The 27,727-nt window shown below is 43.8% G+C and overlaps 1 protein-coding gene across 1 annotated transcript; it reads right to left on the reverse strand.

Moving 5' to 3' along the window:
* Nucleotides 1-27,380, reverse strand: ARF1 (ADP ribosylation factor 1). Its single transcript, XM_048511033.1, has 5 exons — nt 27,205-27,380; nt 11,931-12,114; nt 10,001-10,111; nt 2,290-2,414; nt 1-1,501 (listed from the first exon to the last, which is right to left on the reverse strand). Exons 2-5 carry the CDS (start codon nt 12,076-12,078, stop codon nt 1,340-1,342), a joined length of 546 nt encoding a protein of 181 aa, XP_048366990.1. The 5' UTR covers nt 12,079-12,114; nt 27,205-27,380; the 3' UTR covers nt 1-1,339.
* Between the last annotated feature and the right edge of the window lie 347 nt (nt 27,381-27,727).

The raw sequence follows: 27,727 nt of genomic DNA on the forward strand, positions 1-27,727 counted from the left end.
AATAGTTAAGAGATTTTTATTCTAATAGCTTTTTAATTACAGTGCTTGTTTGTCGAAATGAAAACTGAAAACAAGTATACAAAACAGTCGATTACTAACTGTGGATTGAAAGCAAATAAGATTTTCCACGACACTAAACAAAACCAGCTCTGATAGTTCCTCGAGTTAAAGTTTAAACAGCTCCAGCTTCTTCAGTGTTTTTATCAAAATACAAAAGAAAAAAAAAAGTTAAGAGGTCTTTCTTGATGGCAAATCCGAACCTTGCAGTATGAGGGCTGCGAAGGGTTTTCACACATATACAGATGGGGAAAAAACGGTTCCGAAAATGGCGCTGAATACTTCTATTACGGAATGAAACTCCACACTCTCATGCTTTTATTTTATTTCCCCCCCTAGGTGCTACATTAGATGATTTGGATGGCATTTCTGACTTAAGAACGGTACTTAACTGATGGCAGAGCTTCAGGACTCCTATGGACTGCCGAGCTCTGAGGAAACAGTTTGCCTTCGGTGGAGGAGTTTTATACAAGAAAAAAAGTCCAGGACGCTTGGGGGCAGGCAGGGGGCAGAACCCAAAACAGATGAAGGTGACGCCCGGCAGGATGCGACAGACAGTTCTTGCCTGAATCTAAAGAGAGCTAGAGGGTTGCTAGGTTGGTATGTGAGCCAATTTCTTAGCCGCTGGCCTAGCTCTAGCCGAAGAGGGTCTCGTAGTCATGTGATACACAAAAAAGGTTGTCAAGCACAAGAAAATCACAGAATGTTCCTCATTCTGTGAATCGTTAACATATTAAGTTGCTGGTAATTCAAGCGGTGGCCGAACAGGGGACATATTTTGTTCAAGTGTCTTCATTATATTTCATTAAATGAAATAAAAAAAAGCCCCCCAGCCGCCACACGGGGGCTCTGCTGCACAGACCTCACCAGCCACAAGGGATCGTATTCAGCTCTAGCGTACAACTGGCAACCCTACTCTAAATCCACTTTAAATCCCTTTCCCAGTATTAAACAGCGAGTTGATTTTCTTTACAATAAAAAAAGCTGAGTAATATTGCATAGGAGTACCAGAAACTGTCTCACTGGAAACGAGAACTATTTACATTAAATAAGAACCCTAACTGTTTTCCGGCTTGGATTTGCCACACGGACAGCGTGGTGAAGGGCATCCGGTGACAAAGGGAAATGAAAACAGCTTCCGGCACTCAATACCACAAAGTAGCATGGTTTGCCACATTAGAGTAAAGCGAAGGGTGGAGGAAGAGGAGGAGGAGGAGGAGGAGAAGAAGAAAACAAGGAGGGGAGGAAAAGAGAGGGGGGAAGAGGAAGGTTTGTCGGGGCTTCATTTCTGGTTCCGGAGCTGATTGGACAACCAGTCCAGTCCTTCATAGAGACCGTCCCCACTAGTAGCACAGGTGGCCTGGATATACCAGTTCCTGTGGCGAAGAGAATGCAGTCCTAGTTTGTCGGTGATTTCTGCTGCATTCATCGCATTCGGCAGGTCCTGAAAAGAAGCAATGCTTTAGAAAAAAATGCACGCTTTCCCTTGGGAATCACCAGACTCGAGCAGTGCGCTCTGTTAGCGGAGAGGAAGGAGGCTGGAATAATGACACCTGAACATCAAAATACATCCCGAAAACTAGCCAAGATAGAACTGCCTACAGAGGCACATGAGTGTGGGCGCAGGCTGTGCTTTGGAGAACCCCTGTTGCGCAGTGGTTAAGAGTGGTGGGACTCTAATCTGGAGAACCGGGTACAATTCCTCACTCTTACCCATGAAGCCTGATGGGCGACCTTGGGGCCAGTCACGGCTCTCTCAGAACTCACTCAGCCCAGGCAGAGGCAGCCAATGGCAACCCACCTCTGGATGTCTCTGGCCTTGAAAACCCGACGAGATCACCCTAACTCAGCTGTGACTTGATGGCACTTTGCACATGCACACAGGTCTGTGTCTTGCTAGACGTTTCAGAATGATTTTGCAAGGAGAAAAAAAATAGGGAGATCCAAAGCAGCAAGTCATGAGAAAGGAACAATGCAAAAAAATAGGAATGCCTGAATAAGAGCTTGTTTTGCTGTGAAGTTTAGAAACAGGCCACAGTCAGATTCCCAGCTGAGGGAAGTCTAACTGTCCCCCTCAAGCCCTGCCCCAAAACCCAGTGATGTCATGCAAGGGACCATGCATTTCTCCGCTCCAAAGGCTGGGACTCCACAAGTCCACATCTGCAGCCAACAAAGCACTCCCTAGGGGACGTTTTCCGGCTGGGCCAGGCACGGTCACTTCATAATGCTCACCTGTTTGTTAGCAAACACTAGAAGGACAGCATCTCTGAGCTCATCTTCTGCCAACATTCTCATAAGTTCTTCTCGGGCCTCGTTGACTCGTTCTCTGTCATTGCTATCAACCACAAAGATCAAACCTGCAAAGGAAGCAAGAACCTGTTCACTGAAGGACATGCAAAGGATTCTGATCCAGCATTTCAAGATAGACGCATCAATCGCTTTTAGTCCAAGAGCCAAGCTTTTCTCTGTCAATACAAAGCGGCAAGTTCTGACCACTGCTTTTCCTTAATGCAGATTTTGGGCAGGGGTAGAAGAATGACGTTTAAGGGTGGAGCTTGACCCATTGTCACGGGAAGAGTGTGCATGTGTTTTAGATGCCGGTTAATGACAGACTATTTCCCCAATCAAATATTTCTTAAAATAACTGGCGTGAGAATTATTTACAGATCCATCTGCACAATTAAAATAGTATTGCTTTTGTTAAGGGAGGATATTTTGGAAGTTAATTGCATGTTTGAATTTGTCAGCTGCCTTGAGCTATGGTGAACACTCGGGAGTAAATATTTTAACAAACACCCAGAGTTAAATATTAAGCCAAGGATAGTACACCAGAGAGCCAGTTTGATTGTCATGGCTGTAGAGGAGCTGGGAAACTCAGGTTCCAATCTCCCTCCAGTCTCAGTGAGAAAGTTAGGCTATAAAAAAGTAACTAAGTAAATCCTAGTCAGCCACAAAGCTCACCAAATGTCTCATGCCAGCATCTTTGTCTTACCCTGGCCCAGGGGTCTGCAATCTGCGGCCCTCCAGATGTTCATGGATTACAATTCCCATCAGCCCCTGCCAGCATGGTCAACTGGCCATGCTGGCAGGGGCTGATGGGATTTGTACTCTATGAGCAGCAGTGGCGTAGGAGGTTAAGAGCTCGTGTATCTAATCTGGAGGAACTGGGTTTGATTCCCAGCTCTGCCGCCTGAGCTGTGGAGGCTTATCTGGGGAATTCAGATTAGCCTGCGCACTCCCACACACGCCAGCTGGGTGACCTTGGGCTAGTCACAGCTTCTCTGAGCTCTCTCAGCCCCACCTACCTCACAGGGTGTTTGTTGTGAGGGGGGAAGGGCAAGGAGATTGTAAGCCCCTTTGAGTCTCCTGCAGGAGAGAAAGGGGGGATATAAATCCAAACTACTCCTCCTCCTCCTCTATGAACATCTGGAGAGCCGCAGGTTGCAGAACCCTGCCCTAGCCTAACCAAGAGGATAATACAGAGGATAATATCCAGGAAGGTAGAAAAATGCCCACTGTTCTGGGCTCCATGCAGAAACACTGGGATAAAAAATGGTACTATAATAGTAAAAATTTATCAGCAATCATCTGAACTGGGCTCAAAATACAACTGCATAACAAGATAACTCTGATAGAAGTCAAGGAAACACAAAACACTTGAAAAGCAGGGCAAGGAAAGAATGAATATAAACTTGTTTTAAAGAGGGTACAGAATGGTTTGGGGAGAATCTAAGACAACTATAACTTGTGTTTGACTGGATTCTGCCTGCCAGGGCTGGCAGTGAAGACTGTAAGTTCAGAGGAGGCCATCCCATCTCTCCCACAGATGAAATCATTGTCCTCACGAAAGTTTTCTTTGGCAACACCCTGGTGGCAATGCTACAAGTGCTAGAAAAACGACATAAAATGCTTGTTCTTGGGAGAGCTCGGATACTAATAATGGAAAAGGAAAACTCGCCTCTTGGGTAATTTACACAGCTCCACTTAGGAAAGCAGTGTGAATAAGAGGCCCACCTATACAACATGATAGCGAGCATTTGAAAAGATGCTCCTAGTCCTCTATTCTCAATAGCTGGACTTCCTCAAGCCCAATGTGGTCAACAGTTTTGGCTTCCCCAAATTACCAAAGGAACAACTTTTCTGTTTAGCTGCAAAACCTGGTATGCTGCTTAAAACAAGTAAAATTATGCCTGGCACCTACCACTGTGCTAGACAAAGGGGGCTGAGGTGAGAGTTGAATTGGAGAGATCCGGGCTCACACCTCTACCTGGGTGTTATGATGCTTTGTCTTCTGACACAGAGAATATTGCGTGTGTATTTGGAGCCAAGAAGAACTCATTGAGATTATTTGACAAAGGAGACTGGAACCAACTTCTTTGCAGAAGCAAGCACGTTTGTTTGCATTTCTGGAGAAGCTGTAACCCCAGACATCAATTCAGACAATTTTCACACTCAGGGATAGCAGCCTGTTAGAAGAGTTTCTAAAAGAGAGAAACTCTGTCTGGCTGCCCCCTGAATGCTACAGCTCCCTGCATGCAACGAAAACTGTGAGAAGACATATGCTAATCTGTCAATGAACCTGTGAAGTCAGCCCTGAGGGCTCGAAGACAAGCATTGCGGCAACATTTGCAGCAGGCGAAACAAAAGCCCACAATCAGGAAAGGCAGATTTAGAAAACAGCGGGGAGAAAAGTTTAGGAAGCCAAGGCCTCTTCCAGTAATGGTTAGCTAAAAGTTGTTTTGACGTTTGCTTCAGCTGTTTGTCGGGAAAATATTTAAAGGTATAATCCTGTAACTGATTGGTTCCATGAGTGTTTCACAGAATTTGAGGCTGCAAATCCTGCCGCTTTTAAAACTCCGCAAGGCACAACATGAAGAAATCCACTATTTCAGTGTCATCACGAACAACATACAGAGTTCAGATTTTGTCTATGTGTTAATTTTTTTCATGGTGCTCAGATATTTGGTCAATTCATAGTGAAATCTGCGTAGCACATTTTTATTCTGCCCCTCCTCCTTGAAGATCGGGTGGTGCGTGCGATATTTCCTTCCCCTTTTACCCTCACAACCATCTGGTGAATAACAAGGAAAAAATGTACTGTCAAAGGCTTTCATGGTAGGACTCAACAGGCTGTTGTGGGTTTCTTGACTGTGTGGCGGTGGTCTGCCAGTTTTGGCTTGTCACGTTTCACCCACATCTGTGGCTGGAATCCTCAGGCTGGCATGTTATGGTACGATGCGTTTCTCTCCATGGCACAGTGCCGGCAAAACATTAGGAGCCAAAACCACCAGACCACGGCCACATAACTTGGAAAACCCACAATTAATTTAGTTGCTAAGCTAGAGAAGTTTATACTATTACCATTTATTATGTATGTAACAAATTGTATTGTTGATAATGTAGGTAGGATTCTTTTTACTCTTAGGTTGCTCCGGATTATAGTATTTTAATAGGAGGTCGCCATCTGAATCCTTTATGTCATTATCAGGTTAACTGTGATGATTTTTGTTCTATTATTATGGTTTTATGATTTGTAATATGTTGTAGTGTGGTTATGTTATTATTGTGTGAGTTTGTACAATGCTGTGATGTTACTAGATGGATATTACGATGCTCTGATGTTTCTGATGTTATGATATTGCCATATTATGAAAGGCTATTATGTTTGCTGATGATATGCTATGGAATGTTATTTTGTTAATTATGTTTTTGTTTTGTTAATTTAAATGGGAATATTGAATACTTGTTAATTTGATACTGGAATATTGTCAAGGCTTTGATAGACTGTTTATTGTTGATGTTATGATCAGCTTTATTGCACTGCTAAGTTTTATTGTTATTGCAGTGGCGTAGGAGGTTAAGAGCTCATGTATCTAATCTGGAGGAACCGGGTTTGATTCCCAGCTCTGCCGCCTGAGCTGTGGAGGCTTATCTGGGGAATTCAGATTAGCCTGTACACTCCCACACACGCCAGCTGGGTGACCTTGGGCTAGTCACAGCTTCTTGGAGCTCTCTCAGCCCCACCTACCTCACAGGGTGTTTGTTGTGAGGGGGGAAGGGCAAGGAGATTGTAAACCCCTTTGAGTCTCCTGTAGGAGAGAAAGGGGGGATATAAATCCAAACTCTTCTTCTTCTTCTTCTATCTTATGATGTTGTTCACCGTCCTGAGCCCTTTGGGGGAGGGCGGTATACAAATTAAAAATCCAATCCAATTGAAAAAGCGTGATTTATGTAGCAAGCTCTGTGCAGCACTGCTACTGATTTCAGGGTGGCTTCCAACATTAAAAATACAACTGTAGTACCATAAACAACAACAATTAAAACCCAGATGGCAAAGAAATCAGTTTCTATTAAAATAACCCTGCTGATATAAACAACAGAAAGGAGGGGAAGCGGTTGGGATGGCAAAACACAACACAGCGGTTTACAGATTAACTGTCTCTTAATTTATGTGGGAATTTGGACCTGTTCCACCATTTTAATCTAGGACGAGAATGAAGAAGTTGGCTTTGCCAGGAAAAAAGCCCAGGGGTGGGGTGGAATCAGCACATGTAGCAGATTCTGAACATGGCTTGATTTCTTTTCCCCTGGGTGTAGTTTATTCCAAAGGAGGGCAATCATTTGGCTATAGTTACTAACAAAGAATGGCAACAAGGATGATTGAGGGACTGGAGCACCTTCAGCAGAGAAGGGCAATGAGGATGATTGAGGGACTGGAGCACCTTCAGCAGAGAAGGGCAATGAGGATGATTGAGGGACTGGAGCACCTTCAGCAGAGAAGGGCAATGAGGATGATTGAGGGACTGGAGCACCTTCAGCAGAGAAGGGCAATGAGGATGATTAAGAACATAAGAACATAAGAACAAGCCAGCTGGATCAGACCAGAGTCCATCTAGTCCAGCTCTCTGCTACTCGCAGTGGCCCACCAGGTGCCTTGGGAGTTCACATGTAGGATGTGAAAGCAATGGCCTTCTGCGGCTGTTGCTCCCGAGCACCTGGACTGTTAAGGCATTTGCAATCTCAGATCAAAGAGGATCAAGATTGGTAGCCATAAATCAACTTCTCCTCCATAAATCTGTCCAAGCCCCTTTTAAAGCTATCCAGGTTAGTGGCCATCACCACCTCCTGTGGCAGCATATTCCAAACACCAATCACACGTTGCGTGAAGAAGTGTTTCCTTTTATTAGTTCTAATTCTTCCCCCCAGCATTTTCAATGAATGCCCCCTGGTTCTAGTATTGTGAGAAAGAGAGAAAAATTTCTCTCTGTCAACATTTTCTACCCCATGCATAATTTTATAGACTTCAATCATATCCCCCCTCAGACGTCTCCTCTCCAAACTAAAGAGTCCCAAACGCTGCAGCCTTTCCTCATAAGGAAGGTTCTCCAGTCCCTTAATCATCCTCGTTGCCCTTCTCTGCACTTTTTCTATCTCTTCAATATCCTTTTTGAGATGTGGCAACCAGAACTGAACACAGTACTCCAAGTGCGGTCGCACCACGGCTTTATATAAGGGCATGACAATCTTTGCAGTTTTATTATCAATTCCTTTCCTAATTATCCCCAGCAATGATTGAGGGACTGGAGCACCTTCCGCAGAGAAGGGCAATGAGGATGGTTGAGGGACTGGAGCACCTTCCTTATGAGGAGAGGCTGCAGCGTTTGGGACTCTTTAGTTTGGAGAGGAGACGTCTGAGGGGGGATATAATTGAAGTCTATAAAATTATGCATGGGGTAGAAAATGTCAACAGGGAGAAATTTTTCTCTCTTTCTCACAATACTAGAACCAGGGGGCATTCATTGAAAATGCTGGGGGGAAGAATTAGGACTAATAAAAGGAAACACTTCTTCACGCAACGTGTGATTGGTGTTTGGAATATACTGCCACAGGAGGTGGTGATGGCCACTAACCTGGATAGCTTTAAAAGGGGCTTGGACAGATTTATGGAGAAGTCAATTTATGGCTACCAATCTTGATCCTCATTGATCTGAGATTGCAAATGCCTTAACAGTCCAGGTGCTCGGGAGCAACAGCCGCAGAAGGCCATTGCTTTCACCTCCTGCATGTGAGCTCCCAATGGCACCTGATGGGCCACCGCGAGTAGCAGAGAGCTGGACTAGATGGACTCTGGTCTGATCCAGCTGGCTTGTTCTTATGTTCTTAAAGCATTTAAAATGGACCCATAACTGACAGTCTATGTTCCCCAATAGAAGGCTGCCTCTGAGTGACAGAATTAACCTAACACCTGCAATATTTTACCAAAACACTGGACGGATAGAGCAAGGAGCTGATGTTTGACACATAAATCTTTGGGTTGTCTGGGAAACACAGCAGGTCTAATGTGAACCATAGTACCCTCAGAATCAATTTCAAAACAGTGGGGTGTTGTGGGTTTTCTGGGTTGTATGGCCGTGTTCCAATAGCATTTCTCCAGTAGATCCTCTGAAGATGCCAGCCACAGATGCAGGCGAAACGTCAGGAGAGAATGCTACTGGAACATGCCATATAACTCAGAAAACCCACAACAATCCAGTGATTCCAGTCGTGAAAGCCTTCGACAATACAATTTCAAAACACTTCAAAAAATTAAGCTCTAACTGGAATTTGAGCATTTATTTAATTATGGCTATAAGACTTTAGTTGCTCAATATTTAAAGAGTTGGACAGTTACAAGCTCTTAATTTGCTTATGATTATTCAGTGAAGGAAGATGGAGAAACAGTGAAGCTTCATGCTGGCAGGGGCTGATGGGAATTGTAGTCCATAACATCTGGAGTCCCAAAGGTTCGCCACCACGGCATTAAGGTATTATGGGACTGGTCTGCCTGCACTGGATTGACCCTACAACTAGCTGAAAACTCTTGTTACAGAGAATACTTAATGGTTACACATCATGCCAGGTTTGAATTCTGTTTTACTGTTAAACAAAATGCTTCCTCTATTGTTTCTGGGTGAATAGGAGGCATATAAGTGGTTTTCGAGGTTCTCTAGCAGAACTGTACAATTTCTCCTCCATCCAGCCTTTCCAGATTATCCCTCCCTACCCACCCAGAATGACGGGCACGTGAAATAGCCCCTCTCACATTTTAGCTTTACAGTGACAGAACAACACATTCTTAAACCTCTCAGCTGATAAGTGTGGTGGGTGGTACTGGCTAGAACTATGAGGAGGAAAACCCCAGGAATGGCCTTCTTTGGTCAGTGTCCTGCAAGTCAACTGACCAGCTGCTATTTGATTTTACACTGACAAGCCAACTAGGATTTACTGCAGGTCTGGGGACAAAGCTGACAGTCTTCTCCTGACCACTGGCAGGGGCTGATGGGATTTGTAGTCCATGAACATCTGGAGAGCCGCAGGTTGCAGACCCCTGTACTAAAGCATCCTCCAAGTTTCTGTAAAGTGTTGTTTACAAAATGAATCTAGATATAAATATATTTGGCATTTTTCAAAAGGAAAGGAATTCTGAATAATGCTGTTAAGAATTTATAAAAAGGGGTGAGATGCAAATGTTAGTACACATACACTAGTACTCACTAGGGGAAAAAATCAAAGTGAAACTGCACAGGTCTTGAAATCAGGTTCCTGACCTGGATACCTTCACCAAGAAGCATCTAAGCTTAATAAAACAGCTCCAGTTGACAGGTTTGTACTACACAGAAGTCCAGAGACAAGCACCATCACACCCAGTCCTGAAGCAAGCGACAGCAACTGGCTGAGAAATTGGCTTGATGCTTGAAGCCAAAAACACACAAGGCGACTTCAGTGTTAACAAGAAAACAGCAACAAAAATAATTATAAACACATTGGAAATGATGTGAGATGCTCCTGCCACAATTGAGATTGTTAAGGGGTAACTGAAGACGCCCAAGAAAATCTTGACAGACTTTTCAAAGTCGGCCTCTACAAGTACAGGCACCACGTGGCAGTCAGAGGAACCACTCACCTTGAGTATTCTGGAAATAATGGCGCCACAGCGGCCTGATCTTATCCTGGCCACCTACATCCCATACCGTGAAGCTAATGTTCTTGTATTCTACTGTCTCTACGTTGAAACCTGAAACACAAGTAGCGAAAGAAGTTGTGATTGGTTAAGTGGGCAAAGGACTTGTGTTTGCCCATAAGAGGTGCAGCAAGGAAGACAAGTCAATTGTTCACAAATGCCTCTTCCCCCAACAGTGCTTAATTACTTCAGATACACACCAGTTCCTTCCTTCTCAAATGAGCTTTATGCAACAGCTTTGATACTGGGTTTTTTTGAGTGAAATGGCAAGAACAAAGGGCAGGATCTATGGCCCAAATGCTGGGTCTAAATAAATCATTCTGTTCTAGAAGTGCATGAGAAACTGAAGGGGAGCTGGAAGAGTGCAGAAGAGGATAGTGTGGTGCAGTGGTTAAGAGCAAGTGGACTCTAATCTGGAAAACCAGGTCTGATTCCCCACTCCTTCACATGAGCAGCGGACTCTTATCTGGTGAACTGGATTTGTTTCCCTGCTCCTCAACATGAAGCCTGCTGAATGACCTTGGGCAGGTCACAGTTTTTTGGAACTCTCTCAGCTTTACCTCCCTCATGAGGTGTTTGTTGTGGGGAGTGGAAGGGAAAGGAGTTCGTCAGCTGCCTAGAGTCTCCTTACAGGAGAGAAAAGGCAAGGTATAAATGCAAAGTCTTCCTCCTTTTCTTCTAACCAACATTTGCTAACCTTCCTAAAGCGCTCCGGCTAACCACTTCCTGGATGTGTTATGCCGTGACATTCTTTTTGGATATTTGCAACAATCTGAGCTGGTCATTTAAGACAGTAGAGCAGAACAGAACATCAATGAACCTCTAAGCTCAGGTTCTAAAAACTATGGAAACGAGGACATAAACTCCAGGCCATTTGTGGCTTAAAGTTGGTCTCCCCATTCTTTAAAAGGGAAAACAACTGTCTTGGCTCCAAGGGTTAATTTCCACAGCAGTGAACACAATTCTTGCCTGAAGAGACAGAGCAAGCACTTCGGCTCTAGCAAAATGAGCTTTGTTAATTCTTGTGAGAGCTCACAAAAGCCTACCCAGCGTTTTCTTTCCTCTTCATTGTCTCATCTCAGAACCGCTACCAATAGCTAGTTGTCTTCCAAAGGGTTGTACTAATGTACAGCTATGTACAACTAAGGTTGTACTATGAAATAGCCAAATAGTGGAGAAGCGTCTTGAGAAATTTAGAAGTTTTTATCTGTTGCCCTTAAGAGCTGAACGCTCCCTGTCTCCAGGGGAACTGGTTGGATGGCCACTGTGAGACGGGATTCTGTTCTAGATGGATCATCACTGGTCTGATCCAGCAGGGCTCTTCTAAGCTTCTTATCAGGGGAAGGCCTCGGTCTCTGTGCCCTACTGCTGGATCTCCAAAGGAACTGGAGGGTCACTGTGTAAAACAGATTGCTGGACTAGGTGGACTCTCCTTGGTCTAATTCAGCAGTGGTCTTATGATGTCCTTATCAGGGGAGGGCCTGTAGTTGGGCCTCCAGAGGAACTAACTGGCCACTGTGAGAGATGTAATGCTGAATGGCAGGGGTATACAACCAGCGGCTCTCCAGATGTTCATGAACTACAATTCCCATCAGTTGGCCATGCTGGCAGGGGCTGATGGGAATTGTAGTTCATGAACATCTGGAGAGCCGCTGGTTGCAGACCCCTGCTGTATGGAATGGGTCCTCCCCGATCACCTCCAGGACAGCTCTTCTGATGTTCTTATGCCTCTCATATCACAACCTCTACACAAAAAAGCATCACAGTCCCTTAGGCCAACTTGGCAGAAGATGATTTGTTACAAGTGTCTCACAGAAACTTTAAACAAGTATGTATTCGAAGCAGAAAGCTGCTTAAGCTTAAAATGACTTACCTATAGTAGGGATGGTAGTTACTATTTCACCAAGTTTCAGTTTGTACAAAATAGTAGTCTTTCCTGCAGCATCCAGGCCAACCATAAGTATGCGCATTTCTTTTTTGCCAAAAAGGCCTTTGAATAAGTTGGCAAAAATATTTCCCATGTTTGAGTCTGGACTTCACTCACTGGCCAAAGAAATCTAGAGATAAGAAATTCAACACAGTTAGTGTTGAGCAGCACTAGAAATACACACAGCTCAAACCTTGGTAGTTATTTTCACTGAACTCAATGGAGCTTATACTTCTGAATCCTGCAGGATTAGGCAAATGGAAAAGAGTGCTAGTCCGCTATAATGACTGCTCAATGTAGACATCTGTGGCCTGAGCAGGGCTTGCAAACAGGACAAGAAGCACACAGAAGTACTTGCAGGAGGGAGTAGTTTTAATTTCCCCTGAAATCTCTCCTTGGGCTATTTCTTCATTCTCTCTTCCTTGATGCCTCCATATCCTCTTCCCTTTACCTGCTTCCTTCCTTCTTTCCCACTCATCAACCACCCTCTTCCCAGCTTTACTTATTTACGTCATTTATATGTCACCAGGTGGGGATCCAAAGCAGCTTACATCATTCCCCATTTTACCATCTAAGGCCGTGATGGCGAACCTACGGCACTCCAGATGTTCATGGACTACAATCCCCATCAACCCCTGCCAGCATGGCCAATTGGCCATACTGGCAGGGGCTGATGGGAATTGTAGTCCATGAACATCTGGAGTGCCACAGGTTCGCCACCACTGATTTAAGGTAAATTAAGTCAGGAGTGTGAGAGCTGGCCCAAGATCACCCAGCAAGATTCTGTATCACAGAGAGGATTAGAACCTGGGTCTCTCAGATCCTAGTGTGACACCCTAACCACTGCACGGGCTCTCAGATTTTCTTCCACACCTCCCTCTGGCAGCCTCTTTTCCTTGGAAAAGACTGATCAAGTTGCAAAAGTCATGCAGTAGTAAGTTGCTCAGATGAGATCTGTGGTGGCCACTGCCAGGCTGTGAGGAGGAGCAGCAAGCTGCACAACAGCATCTTTCCCAAAAGCTACCACCACACCTGGGCGAGTTGCCCAATGAGTGCTGCTGGGTTGGGCCCAAACATAACTTCCCTCCAGGGCAAATGAGAAAACAGCAGTAGTGAACTGGAAGGCTAAAACTACCCTAAAAAAGACACACACACCTGCCTTTAATTGACAGCCATACATCAAGCAACCAATGAAGCCCAAAATCATTATGCAATGGCTGTTAAGTAAAGATATTACGTTACATCTTTACTTACAGCCACTGTACAGCGATTTGGGATTGATTGTCCCCTTGATGCACTGGTTCCTTGCTACACTATACTTTTGTTTCTTGCTTTTCTTGTTGACAGCAACCAAGGCATGAAAGTTGCCAATATCAGCGTGGCTTCCAAGTGACCCCTCCTTCCCACCCTATAATAGGGACAAGAATGTTTCAAACTGATTATATTTGGGAGTGTATTGGCACTTCAAATCATCCAAGGAAGAATCGTCATCTGTGATAGGATTTTAATGTTGGGATGTTGTTTTTAACTTGTGAATTGTTTTATTGCTATATTTTTATTTGTTAGGCGCTCTGAGCCCAGCCATTGGCCTGGAAAGAGCGAGTACTAAGTTTAATTAATAACAGAAATGCTCAGTGTCTATTTTATGACATTGCAATGCTCTTGCCCGTTTTAATGACACTCATTTGTTTTTAGTGGTTGCATTTTTATGGCCTAGTTTGATCATCTTAGGTTTTCAGCAGATCTCTGGGGAGGCTGCATACAAGTTTTCTAAATAAAATCAATTATCAAATGAATTCTGCACTACCAAAGATTAACTTTCGTGGGGGGAAGGGTACACATTTTCACTCATTGCAACAGGCGATGTTTGGCTGCTTCATCAGGCATATGAAAAAGGTATCATTATATCCCAACAGCCTGTGCAACCATGTGACTTCGGCAAAGTTTTATTAGAATGGTATCATTCACCCTTGGCCTTAACGACTCTATTGATCTGCGTTACTCAGTAGAAGATTCATGGTTAACTGAGGCAGAACCATTTTGCCACTGCAGCACACTCTATATTTATTTCAGTGAGAATATTTCTTGTCTATGTGGTTACGGCAGAGATGAGACTACATAAAGGCCACTCATTACGAACAAATAAAATAAAAAGAATAACGTGACAAACTGGATTAGCTGTGTTTATTTTTGCTTCTCAAGTCACTGACATTTCCCACTTGAGAGACAGAGTTTAATGATCCCCACTGTGTCATGGAAGGTTGTCACGTGACCTTGGCCCAGTCTAACTTGCTTCAAAGGGATGTCATGAGGTCAAACAGAGGAGACAGCTATGTAAGCCACGTGGCTTCCTCCATTGGGGAGAAATGCAGAGTATAAATTAACATGCATAAAATAAATACAAGGAAGCAGCAACATATATCATGGTTCAATAACGAGTAGTAAATAAAAATAAAATCTAGCATTTGTATAGCATGTTCATTGTACAAAGCCCCTTACAAGCATTTATACTGGGATACCTACAACAGCATGACAAGCTAAACTAGTGGCTCCTTCTGCACAAATCACCTAAAATTCCCCTCTGGATGTCTGTGCTTACCCCGCTCCAAACAATTCATGGTCACCATTACGTGTCCCTGCCCTCCACCCCCATTTTTAGTTGGCTAGTTGGCTCGAAGCTTCAATGCTACACAGCTTCATGGTGCGATTTTCTATACCTCGAATAATCGATGCCTCGAAGATTATCCCCCACCCCCAAATAAAACAACTCACAGAAATGATCAAATAAACAGACAAGGGGGAATGGAGAGTGAGCTCAGATAATGGCGCCGAGAAGGAAATTCGGGGATGGCAGAGAGATGTGGAAAATGTATTAAAAAGATTGCACAGCAGCGAAGCCGATTTGAAAACATTTCAGCCTACATACTTTTAAAAGGGGATTCACTGAAAATGTTTTGAGGCTGGAAATGAAACATTTCTGAACTAAAGGGGGAAAAACAATGCAGAAATCCATGGAGGAAACATTTTATTAGGTTTGTGCGGAACGGACTAGTGTCTCTCCCATAAAACAGACTTAATAAAAAAGGCTGACAGAATGGCTAGTCCCAGTCCACCTACTGAGCAGAGGGAAGAATCGAACTGAGCGCCTCTTGGATCACATGGCATTCTTGTAACTAGCAACTAGGCTCTGCCGGCTCTTGATACACAGGAAAGCAAGGGCTGATTTGAACTAGCAATCAGACTTCGCATACACAGTTAAAGAAGCGCTCATTAATCTTGCTTAGGAGCTGCCAGGCAGGACAATGGAAGTGCTTGCTTGACTTCTGCCATCTCTGCCATCTGTCGAGGCAGAGGTCGCATGTAACATACCCAGCATCTGACGACGCATGACAGCAACTCTTACAAAGCTATATCATGGCACAAATGTCCGCTACGCTCTACATTAGTCTAGCCCAAAGTGGCTGGCTTTTAACGCAACCAACTCTGACTGTTTTGACGTTACTATTAAGAACAATAAAGTGTTCACGGGACGACAAATTCTAGCACATGAATAATAGTTACTCCACAGATTTCAGACAGCCGTCTTGAACAGACAAAATTTCAGGTATTTCAAGGTTTGCTTAGCAGAAATTTGCACTGAAATTTACTTTTCTGCCTTGCCAGATCCTTTCCAACTTCAAGAAGCTATGAATTAAGCATTACAGTAACATGAAACTGCAAAGAGAATATCATGGCACAATATAGACAAAAGTTCCATCTAATGGACTGGATCCTTCTAGAACAGGGGTTGTCAACCTGCGGCTCTCCAGATGTTCATGGACCACAATTCCCATCAGCCCCTGCCAGCATGGCCAATTGACCATTCTGGCAGGGACTGATGGGATTTGTAGTCCATGAACATCTGGAGAGCCGCAGGTTGAAGACCCCCTGCTCTAGAACATTACACAGGATCATGGAGCCTTTAGAAGCTGCTGTCTTGGTGAACTACTCCTCTTCCTATTAGTGCAGCATGCTAGAACCAGCAGAACAAATGAGTGGGGTGCAGTCCAAAATATTTAGAAGTTTACTGTGCTCAGTGTGGATTGAAATGAAGGTGACTGAAGTCACTAAGGAAAAGGGGCCAATATGCATAAAACAATTTACCACTGATTACTGAAATACTTCCTAAAAAAAGTACACACTAATTTGCTGCTAGAACCATAAAAAACATATAGGTTGGATCACACCGGCTTTTTAAACCTACCCCACCCAAATCTCCTATTTGTTTAAAATCCTCCTCCCACATGGCCTCTGTTCATGGATGTCCCATGATCCCCAGCACAGGCTTTTTGAGGGGCAGGGGGAGAGGGGAGGCTGCTTTCCTTCCACACAGAAGAAAAAGTTGGTTAGATTTAAAAACGAGCCTTCAGGTTAACCACAGAGGTCACTTGATGTTGCTCAATTAACTCAATACTTTTGTTATTTTACCCAATAGACATTGTTTATTTTTAGGTCACAATGCTCCCAAGTCTAAACAGAGTTTCTTGTACAAGCTGTAAAACTGGAATCCTCCACTCCCCAAGATTTGTCAAACAACGGCTGGTTGGAACAAACACTGCAAGTTCCTTCTTTCCTCTTTTTGTTCCTGTTCTAGCCTGTCCCAACCCCTTTACCGTAACTGCTCTCCCCCGCCTAGAATCAAAACTAGAAGGTCTGGCCACAAGTTACTGGGCAGACTGAATTAGTCTATGAAGGCAAAAATAAATGCCAGTGTTGTATAACTGATATGGAGTCAAAATGTATGATTAGAGTACTAAGGTAACTGCAGAAATGAGGTGGTTATTAGGCTAAAACAAAAATGGCTCAGTGTACATTTACAGTAACTTGCCAGACTTTGGCCCCAGTAGATAAGTACATAAATTATACAATGAATAATGACTGACAAATGTGCCCCCCCACACACATTTCTTTCATTATACAGGAGACCAATTCAGTTTTAAAGGACTGTAATAAGTGTAGATTTCATTTTACATTTTAAATCAGGTTATATCTAAAAAGAAAATGAAATGTTGGTGAAAGTGCTTCAAGCACTCACGACTGGCAATCTTCGGTCCTGCTAGCACAGGTGTCAAGCTCGCAGCCCTCCAGATGTTATGGACTACAGATCCCATCATCCCCTGCCAGCATGATGCTGGCAGGGGATGATAGGAACTGTAGTCCATAACATCTGGAGGGCCACGAGTTTGACACCTATGTGCTACTGAAACGTGATTCTCAGACATGATACATTTTGGGATGGCTAAGTAAGGATGGCTTTATACTTTTGGGGTGAGTTTGCAAAATGTTTACACGACGTGCCCTGTCATTATGATTTTAACTTTCAAGGAAATTCTGACAAAACCCTGTTTACCAGAATGGCAAAGGAAACAAGACAATGTTATAGAATGAAGATGTTTAGTTAAGTGAGATGAAAATTAATTCCTCAAGTTTCCAGCACGCACAAAACACTTCATTAGTGTTCCTCTGGCAATAATCCAGGGTTACACACCTCTATTCAAGGTATAAATGTCTCTATAGCTGGAGTTTGACACATTAATTTTTGAAGTCTTCTATTTCTCCTTCTCCCAGATACTGTGAACTTCCTAATTATCTTGCCCCAATTTTCCCAAGCAATCCCTTTAGTCCAATCTTCGTCTAGCTTCAAAATTGTGAGCCCCTTCTAAGGTCATCGAAGAAGAGGAGGAGTTTGGAATTATACCTTCTCTCTCCTGTAAGGAGTCCCAAAGTGGCTTTCAAACTCGTTCCCTTCCTAACAGACACCTTGCAAGGCAGCTGGCGCTGAAAGAGTTCTGAGAGGACTGCAGCTAGCTCTGAGAGAACTGCAGGCTTCATGTGGAGAAGTGGGGAATCAAACCTGGTTTGATACCAGATTAGAGTCTGCCGCTCTTAACCACTACACCACACTGGCTCTTGGCTACTGATTCAATAATACAAGGCATCCTATGATATTTCAGAGACAAACAGTTATTGTGGAATAAGTTTTTGTAAGCCAAAGAGATGCATTGTTACATTCCAAGCTAGAAACAACAGAACCATGGTGGAGGTTATTAAAGGATAGGCCAGCAAGCCTAGTTTCCCAAGACATGGACATATTACTTTATGTTGAAGAACAGATGAAAACAAGATCCATTCAAAGGAAAATCTACTCCAAAATATTGATGAATGAGAAATGTCAGGTAGGTATGAATGGTGTAAAGAACCCTATAAGAAGGAACAATTATTATAGTGAGCTAATAGTTACTGTAGTGAGCTAATTATTCAATCTTGCATATTCAGCAGCTTCTCCAACAATGTGTGTCAGTGGAAGTTAGCTGTTGGACACTGTTCATCTCACCTGTCTTGGCCCAGATGTGGAGCTGAGTTCCACCAGCCTCAGAGTTTTATGCCCTTCCCTTACACTATGTGACCCACTTCTAAGTCCCCTGTACATTCTTCCATAAGAGAGAACCACAGTGGTAGCCTTACTATTGTTAGCGTCTCCTCCATTTCAAGTAGGATGCAGAAATGTTTTCTGTATGGGTGCTGCTGCCACAGGAGAATTCCTTAGTGGGCATGCAGTGACAACACTGCTCTTTAAGTTTACGGTTTGTGATACAGTAAAACAGCACAATCAACGGTTTTCTGTAAACGTTGAAGACTAAAGATTTGCAAGTTTTAAGTAAGGGATGCTAAGAATGCTCTGGCTGCTCAAGTAGAAAGCACAACCTTTCCAATGTAGATGATCTACAGAGGATGGTCTCCTATCTAGGTACAAACAGGGGCTGCTTAGCTGCCAAGGCATGATGTCAGGCTAGCCTGGGCCATCTAGGCCAGGGTGCAATACAAGCACCTACCCTTGTTACAGTGCCCCTTCCAAGATTCCTCACAACAGTGAAACAGAAGCAATGAGTAGTGTTCTCTAGTTCAGCTGTCAAGTGTGAGTTCTATATGGTCAAAGGCCATAGAGGTCTATCACTCCTCCCAAAAGCAAAGGTGACATACATACATCCATTAAGCCTAGTGAAGGTTATGAATCTCTGATAAAAGTCTGTATTTTTACAACAGTGGTGGGTTGCAACAGCCTTGGAACTAAACCTGATTTTTTAAAATGTGCTTCTCCCCCCAGTGTCCTGATGTGATGTCACTTCCTGGGTCAGTAATGACCCAGCGATTAAACAGGGAATTACCTTTACCTTCTACCTTTCTCCTCAGCAGGGCCCAAAAGTGACTTTATGTTGCTGTTCTCGCCACTATTTTAACCCAAGAAAATTTCCCTGGATTATTTATCACACATAGTTATGCATTTTTAGGTAAATTGTAAACTGTGTCACCACCTTGAATTAGCATGTAAACAAGTGAACTTTGGAATTGCTAAGCTTGTCAATTTGTGGAAACTGACATTTTAAATACCGTATGCTGGTTCTATATTGTGTAACTGTTATGTTGTTAACTGCCCCAAAGCTCATTAGGGGAGGGGCAGTATACAAATCTAATAAATGAAATGTGCATAAACTCTTCCAGCTCTGCCCTTACATACACTGAAAAGAAGAAGAAGAAGAACAGTTGGATTGATATCTCCCCCTTTCTCTCTTGTAGGAGACTCAAAGGGGCTTACAACCTCCTTTCCCTTCCCCGCCTTACAACAAACACCCTGTGAGGTGGGTGGGGCTGAGAGAGCTCCAAAAAGCTGTGACTAGCCCAAGGTTACCCAGCTGGCGTGTGTGGGAGTGCACAGGCTAATCTGAATTCCCCAGATAAACCTCTACAGCTCAAGCAGCAGAGCAGGGAAAAAGCACTGTTTTTAATGAACTTTATCTTTACTTTACCACCCACTTTTCTCACTGAGACTCAAGGTAGACCACAGGATATAATCTTGTCCTGTGCAATCACAACAACTCAAGCAAACCAACAGGGCTGGGATTACATAATTAGAGAATAACAAAGACAAGATCTACTATAAAAATACAGGAAATGGATTACAATATATAAGACAATGCAGTAACAACAGGCAACACCTACAATAATCATTGTAGTGGACTACAATCCTATTCTATTATTAAAGTACCCGTCTGGACTGTTCCCCTTGACTACGGTTCTAACCCCTTTTTAAAAGATGCCCTCCTGAACATTTGCGTTTCGCACATTCTATGGAATGACAGACTGCCTCCTTAAGGCAATGGGGAATACAACAATGATCTTCAGTAATGGAAGAAGTAGAGTGGGCAGAACTAAGCAGTGACCTTACTTGAAAGGGAAAATGGGCAGAACTGATGGTTGCCACCAAGCAGTTTTTATTTAACATGTTGGTTAACACTGGCTCTCTGCACAGCAAAAAGTCTCAACTATGTATCCTGAAAGGCAGGTCTTGACAAATTTTCTTTGACTCTAAACTTTAGAAGCCACAATCATGTTTCAACCTTCAGTTTCATATACTAATTATCATATCTTCTAAGCCTAATCTCCTCACTGTTTTCTTTAAGGTTACTACTGCTATTATATAAACGTACTTAAATAAATATAAGAACGGTCCTTATCACTGCTACAACAGAAAGGTGACTGCTAACTCTAGTCCAAGTTTTTCGCTATTTCTGATCTTCCATTGTTTTAAAGGCTCTGTGCTTCCTCCCTTCTGCCATCTAATTACAATACTCTGATATGTAATGACAAACAAGCTTAATGTTTTTCACTGAAAGCAACTACAACAGAATCACTGGCTGATTCTGCAAGGGCCAAAAACAGTGGTGTGAAAACAGTGTGAAAGCGGTATAAACCCTTACACTGTTTTAAACCCTTTTAAACCCTTTTCACACTGCTGTTTTTGGCCCATGTGGAATGAGCCACTGCTAGAAATGCTAGATGCCACAGTGAACTTTCCAGATGATGTGGTCACCCAGCACCTGGGATTTGTTATACCCTGCTGCAAGGGGAGTAAAGGGGTCACAGCAGCAGGCCTATAGCAAAATACCCTGTCTTTAAACTGCTTAAATATTGAGTAGCATTGAGTAACACTTGGCCTACCAAAATACAGAATTGCTTATAGTATACTCTAAATAGGTCAATTATAAAGAGGAATTTAAAAATGGTGGGAAGTAATCCAATAGGAAAGATGGTAAGAATTGATATCCCGCCCTTCTCAAAAAAAATAATTAGCTACTTAGAAACATTCGATTTTTTTTTCTTATGCAAAGAAAGAATACCAAAGGGGGTGGGTGGGGAGAGGTGTTATATCTGGATATTGGAAAAACCTGTGAATTGCTGATGATTTTCTAGACAAATCACACCTGATTTTCAAATGTTTTAAAGTCCCGTAAAAAGAATCTCTTCAGGTACTTTTCACAGACTTCATTTTCACCCAAAGTCAGTATTTTTTTTTAAAGTGGGACCAAAAATCTCCTGAGAGATAAAGAAACAATGTTCATGATTACTCGATAAGAAAACCATCTGAAAATCGTATTTAATACAGCATTTACGTTCATTCTATACACCTCAAAGTAAGAGAAACTTTTGTGAGTTATTTCAGATGGGCAACTTTGTGATTTTGTATGTAGCAATCTTTCGGCACTTGAAATACAAATTTGTCACAGAAACTTTTGTAAGTCAAAGCACAATGACTCAGGAAAGCATATGACACAATAAATGGTTACTCTCCACAGACTTTGTTGCTCATGGACTGTGTTCCTTCCTGCTGTACACCATATCCTTGGTGATTCCCTAGAGTTAGCACACAATGGATTTTTGTAAAAAGTGGACAACCAGACCTAACTATACTCTGTTCAACATAAAGAACAAAGTGTGGTCCTGCGCCTTTAGGTGGAAGTTGTTTTTGCTGCTGCAAATAGTGCCGATTCTCTGTTCATGTCAAATTGTATTTAAGAACTGCTGGTGTCAAAACCATTATTGCTTGCACTGGTAAACATCGATCTTTGTTTCAAAAAATCATTTCTATCGCCCTGGATGGCTATTAGCAAGACTTCCCTTTTTGTAAAATTGTGGCAGAGCCCCTGACTGCCCCAGGGCTCTGGATTGGGCTGTAAATATTTTATATATACCTGGTTTAAAATGCTATCTTAATGTTTGCCAGGGACAGGATAGTTGTCCTGAGTTTGGCCTCAGCATCTGAGCGATCATGGCTCTCAAAATATGGAGGTTCCACTCAACTATCATTTATTGATTTAAAATATTACTTTGCGGCCTTTCCACCCAAATAAGGTCCCCAATGCAGCAAACATCAACACTCTTGTTAAATATTTAAATTTACATGGGATTTTTTTCCCTGGAAAACCTACATCACTGGAAGTGAATAACTGAGTTTATGGACTCCTTATATAGCACTGGCTTCTTCAGGCAAAGCCTAAAAGTTAATATTCTGTGAGAGCTGACATTCTGATGCTTATAGAACTTAGAAACAGCAATAATAGCAAGAGTTAAATGCAGATTCGTTTAAAAATCTTTAAGAGAGTAACAACCCAATGTGGGGGAGTGGACAGCTTTTGGGAGTGGTACAGGTGTGGGCTGATATCTTTGCCCCCTCCACTGGCATAAGGCAGAATCCCTACCAATAAAGAGGGCACAGATATCATTCGGGCACCCTACAGGGGTCCATGGTGGTGAAACCCGGAACTTGGTGCTGCTGTTGAGCTACACTGGTGTCTGAGTGGACAATGGCGGAGGGGCATTCTTGAGGGTGGAGTCAACATTAGCTGGCTTCTACCTGGGCTTTGGAGCCTGCCAGGCTCCATTTTGGCGATGGAGGGGTTTGCAGGAGGATTTTGCTTTGTTGCTGCCTCCCCACACCACCTGAAAGCCTCTGGAGGCAGAGAGGAGGTGCAGCAGCAATGCCATCCCCGGCTGCCTCAGCCCTGTGAACTGGGCTGTCCGTATGGCTTCATAAAACCAGTAGTGTATGAAGCTGAGCGATTTTTTAAAAAAACCTCCAGAGTTGTTTCCATAGGTAACATTTTTCTGTCAGGTAATGTGATTTCAAGTAAAACCTTTGGGTATGCTTAGTCAAGGTACGAGCTTTGTAGTGGGAGAAGACAGACAAGGTCAAAGACAAATATTGAGTATTAATTTCAGAAGCCACAACAGCTGTAAAAAAATGACAGATACTACTTCATGCCTCAGTGTAAGATGATACTTCCTGTCTGAAGAGACTGCACAACAGGCGTGGTGTATTACAACAAGTATGTTCTTCCTTGAAGCGCTACAGCACAATCCTATGCAGAATTACTCCAGTCTAAGCTTACAGAAATGAATGGGTTTAAACTGGAGTAGCTCTCTTTAGGACTGCACTGATAATGTCAAATACAATGCACAGAAGTAGCTTCATTGGCTCATTTCGTGCATACATTCTAATGCTGCTAAAAATTATGTTTGTCAATCAACACAATTACCACTAATGCACCTACACTGTTCCAGCCACAGATGCTTAAACCTCAAACCCAAAGCTGCATAAGCCCCTACTTTTAGTGCAGTGTCTCCCACTGGACTTGTTCAAGTTGTATAGAAGTTTCATCTAAGGAAGTCAGCCAGAAGAGAAAAAAAAAGAATCAGTTCTATTCTTCCAAACCACTTCCCCAGGTAAGTATGGCACCAACAATGATATGAGGAATACGGAACGTGGTTTATTTAGCAGCACTTTTATAGCTTGTCTCTTGCTCACCTACCGAACACAGCAATGGCCATAGTAAACACACAAGCTGTAAATGACACCTGCCTTTCCTCAAAGGAAAGAAACACAGCCCCCAATACCATCAAAGTTTTATTCTTGGGATAAGCTTACCTGCAAGCACACAAAAGCTCATACTAACACTTTGTTAGCCTGAAAGGTTATGCTGGCCTCAAACATTTTTTCTATGCTCAAGCAGGAAAGAAATACAGCAACACAGAACTGCAGAACATGGGAGTTTTCCCCACAATTCCCACCCTACTGCTTTATAAAACTTTGATGCATAATTAGGTGCACAGTGGAGACAGCGGAAGGGAGGAAGCACAGCTGAATGATTGGGAAATGAGTGTACTATCTCAACTTCTCTTATCCTTCCTTATTTTTCATGCTGCATCAGGTGCCTACATGCTCACACTATGTATGCATAGCAACACTATAATCTAGGCTTTTTAAAATACTTCAACTTTGGGCTGGCACATTGGTCAATTTACTTTGGTCAAGTTCCATACAGACTCAAGAATGCCAAAGTATAAAATGGCACCTTACTTTTTCATTTTGACAGCTTGTTAGCAAAAACAAGTTGCCTGTTTCCTGGCAGGGGCAAACAGTAGTAGCACAGCTAAATCTTCTCCCACTGGTCACATTCTATAACTACAGCAACTTCTATCAAAAATACAGAGGAATGTCACATATCACTTTGAAGTTACTGTCACTGGTCTGCAACACTAAATATTACCATAACTAACTTGTTTTATCAGCATTCACAAGAAACCTGTGATTAAGAGTCACAATATTAACTTTAGTGGCTTCGGTGAAGCTCAAGGCAAGGCAGTCGCTGCCTACTAGCCCGCTGACTAGCACACCAAATACAATCATGCCCTGTCAGTTACCTGTTATTGCCATTAGGTGTCTGAATTCATTTTTCTTCACTGAAGGACAGATGGACTCACATCTTAGATGTACCTTAAAAAGTGTGCCACAACTCACGAAAGCAGATCGAAATTGTGTTAGTCTTTAAGGTGCAATTGGACTCTCTTTTTTATTAGTTTCACAAGCTTAAGATAAAAATGCAAGTTGAGTCCAAGACATACCCTTAAAGGTCTGGAGAATAAATGAAAGGGGAGGGAATCTTTGAAAGGGAAATCTGACACAAATATTACAAACAAATATTACAAACACAACCATTACAAACAACACTATTCTTAGGATAGTGTTCCTAAGAACACTATCGTACACTTGAATTATTTCACTGCCAGAGGATCAAATACAAGATGGAAAGATGACCAGGAGGGGTCTGATGGCATTCTCTGTCACACAACATTAGACCAACAATAGAGATCACTGCAGCCGGACTCTGCCATTCCTCACTGCCCAACTGATTCCTGAGAGATTTGTCTCTATCACACATGTTGGCAACCTAAAGCAATACAGTAATTTATCTTTCAACAGAAACAGTATTAGCTAAAAATACAGAGGGATGAATCCTTGCCAGTGGAGTGCATCTGGCTTCCTCTAGCTGCAGTGACAATCAGTGCCAATGAATGCAGAGCTGTCAATATTGCACTATACATATGTGTGTGCTTTAATAAACTCTAAAGAAGGAATATAAAAACGAGAAGATTGCTTTATTGCAGAGGGCTGCATCTGAGGAAGCTCCCAGAAAAGGAATCCTTAACCCCAGCTTCTCCCCAGCGCTGTAATGGGAGAAGGGTTTCCTCCTTGCTATTTCACACTTCTGACCCGGCACTTGCGCAACTTTTTTGTCCTGCTGATGAAATCACCATGTGAGTGACTAAGTGAGCAAAATCCAATTTCCCCACCCTGCCACCACCAGACTTGGGCCTGGTTTCAGGGAAGGACAAAAAAGAGGGCATCTCTGATCAATCTACTAACTGGCATTTTACAAACACTCCCCCCACACACCTGTGGTAGAGTTTGAACACTACTTCTAAAGCACATTGAACCTCCCAACTACAACATGCTCCCATCCATACAAAGTCAAAGGGGCACACCTCTTTTAAGAGAGGGTCTGGCACAGCCATTCCTCTCCTATATATATATATTTTGTCATTAAGTCTCCTTTATGCTCACCCTATATCTTTTAAAGCTCTCAAAAATGAAGGGAGGGGGAAGTGATTAGCAAGAAGGTATGCCAAGAGAGTGGTAGGTTTGGGGGTGAGAATTCACAACCCCCGTTTCCATGTTGGGAAGAAGGGCTAAAAGAAAACAACAGCGACACAAGAGTGCTTAAAAGGGGGGCTAAAGCAAGACCAATGGGCAGTGTAGAGGAAGCACAATTACAGGCAACAATAGGCAGGCGGAAGTGTTTAAAAAATAAGGAGTAAAGGAGGCAGGCAGGGCCAAGGAGGCCTCAAGGAAAGGGATGGTCTGCTTCCATCCTAAAAACAATAGAGCAAGATAAAAAACAAAACATCCCCAAAAATCTAGCAAATCTCTGCTAAAAAGTATAATCCTGATTGCAGAGAAATTCAACATTTAAAACATTAAAAACCCAACAGCCTACACAGAAAGAAGGAAATAGATGGGAGGGAAAAGGCAGGCCACCTAGATGGTTAAATGTTGCTGCCTTGGGCCTTGACCATCGTCCCGGTGGAACAGCTCCGTCTTACAGGCCCTGTGGAGTACGCAGGGAAAGGTGATTTGGGCTGGAGGAAAATCTTTTTTGTGGTGTGTGTGTGTGAAGACACAATCATGTGTTCCTTGTGGAAACAGACCTCCCCCTCCCTTCCCCTCTGGAGTCACCCCACATTGGTCTATCCTCCCGCTTAGGAGTCACCCCACATTGATTCGTGCTCCCCCTCCCTCTCAGGGATTACCCCACATCACCCTATCCTCCCCCTCAACGATAAGACATTTCTGGGAAAAACAAAATTTATACATTTATTTAGAACAGGTAAAATAATATATTGAGAGTTGTTAGGATTTTTTCAGGGGTCACCCCACATTGCCCCATCCTCCCCCTCAATGATATGACATTTTTGGGAAACATCAAATTTATAATTTTTATTTAAAGGTAGATAAGAAAAATATTAAGATTTTTTCAGGGGCCAGCTCACATTGCCCCACGCTTCCCCTCAGGGGCCACCCGTGTGTCATCCTCGCCCCCCCCCCCAGGGGCAACCCCAAATTGCCCCCAGTCCCCACCTTCTCAGGGGTCACCCCACATCGCCTCCTCCCCCTCAGGGGTCACCCCAGTGTCCAATCTTCGCCCCTCCAACTAAGAAGCCACTTCATAAGAAGCCCCAAGTCCCCCCCCTCAGGAGTCCCCCCACACTGCCCCCCCCCTCAGGGGTCTCCCCACGTTGCCCCACCCTCCACCTCAGGGAAGGCCCCTCCCCGCAGCGCGGCCTGGGGGAGTCCCGTCCCACTTCCAACGGTAGGAAGGGCGCAGGGCCCCCTCGTGGGCCTCTCGCCGCTCCCTTCCTCATAGGTTGGGCCCGGCCAGGGAAGGGCTCGGCTCCCGCTCCCTTGGCGGCTGCTTGAGACAAAAGGGGCCTGCGGAGGTCCTCTTACCGGTCGGCGTCCCAGTCTGGCTCGCTGCGGCTGGGCGACGGTGCTGGTTTCCCCCCCTCCCCGCCTTCTTTCGCCGCGGCCCTTTTCCTCACCCGCGCTCTTCTCTCGCCAAGCACACAAGATGGCGGCTCCCGGCGGCCACGTCAGTGCCAGGGACCGCGCAAAGGTCGACGGGTAACGAGTGGGGGGGTTGCCTGAAGCTGGAGCGGCGCGTCCCGGGAAAGGAAGCGCATGCGTAGAAAAAGGGGTGGGGTTAATTTGAAAAAAAGATGTGAAAGAAAAGCGAGCGACTGGAGGGCACGGGGAGAATGCGCATGCGCTGGACTGGTGAACGTTAGAATGCAGAGGGGAGGAAAGCAATGCGCATGCGCATAAATGCTGGAGGGAGGGGGCTGTTGAGGGGCCACTGCCGCGCGCTTCACGTTCCCAGAGTGACCGTTACTGTAGCAGAAGTGGGCGGGGCCTTCGATGGTATAGCCGCGCCTTGTGACGGGCTTCTTTGGCCCCGCCCGACGCTTTACTC

Source organism: Sphaerodactylus townsendi, linkage group LG11 (assembly GCF_021028975.2).
Source record: "Sphaerodactylus townsendi isolate TG3544 linkage group LG11, MPM_Stown_v2.3, whole genome shotgun sequence".
NCBI lineage: Eukaryota > Metazoa > Chordata > Lepidosauria > Squamata > Sphaerodactylidae > Sphaerodactylus > Sphaerodactylus townsendi.

Excerpts from the sequence above, each read along its gene's own strand:
- ARF1 (XM_048511033.1), bottom strand. The coding sequence starts at position 12,078 with ATGGGAAATATTTTTGCCAACTTATTCAAAGGCCTTTTTGGCAAAAAA. Across the intron at positions 10,112-11,930 it reads AACTACCATCCCTACTATAG|GTTTCAACGTAGAGACAGTA; the intron begins GTAAGTCATTTT and ends CTTGTGTTTCAG. Across the intron at positions 2,415-10,000 it reads TTATTTCCAGAATACTCAAG|GTTTGATCTTTGTGGTTGAT; the intron begins GTGAGTGGTTCC and ends CTTCCTTTGCAG.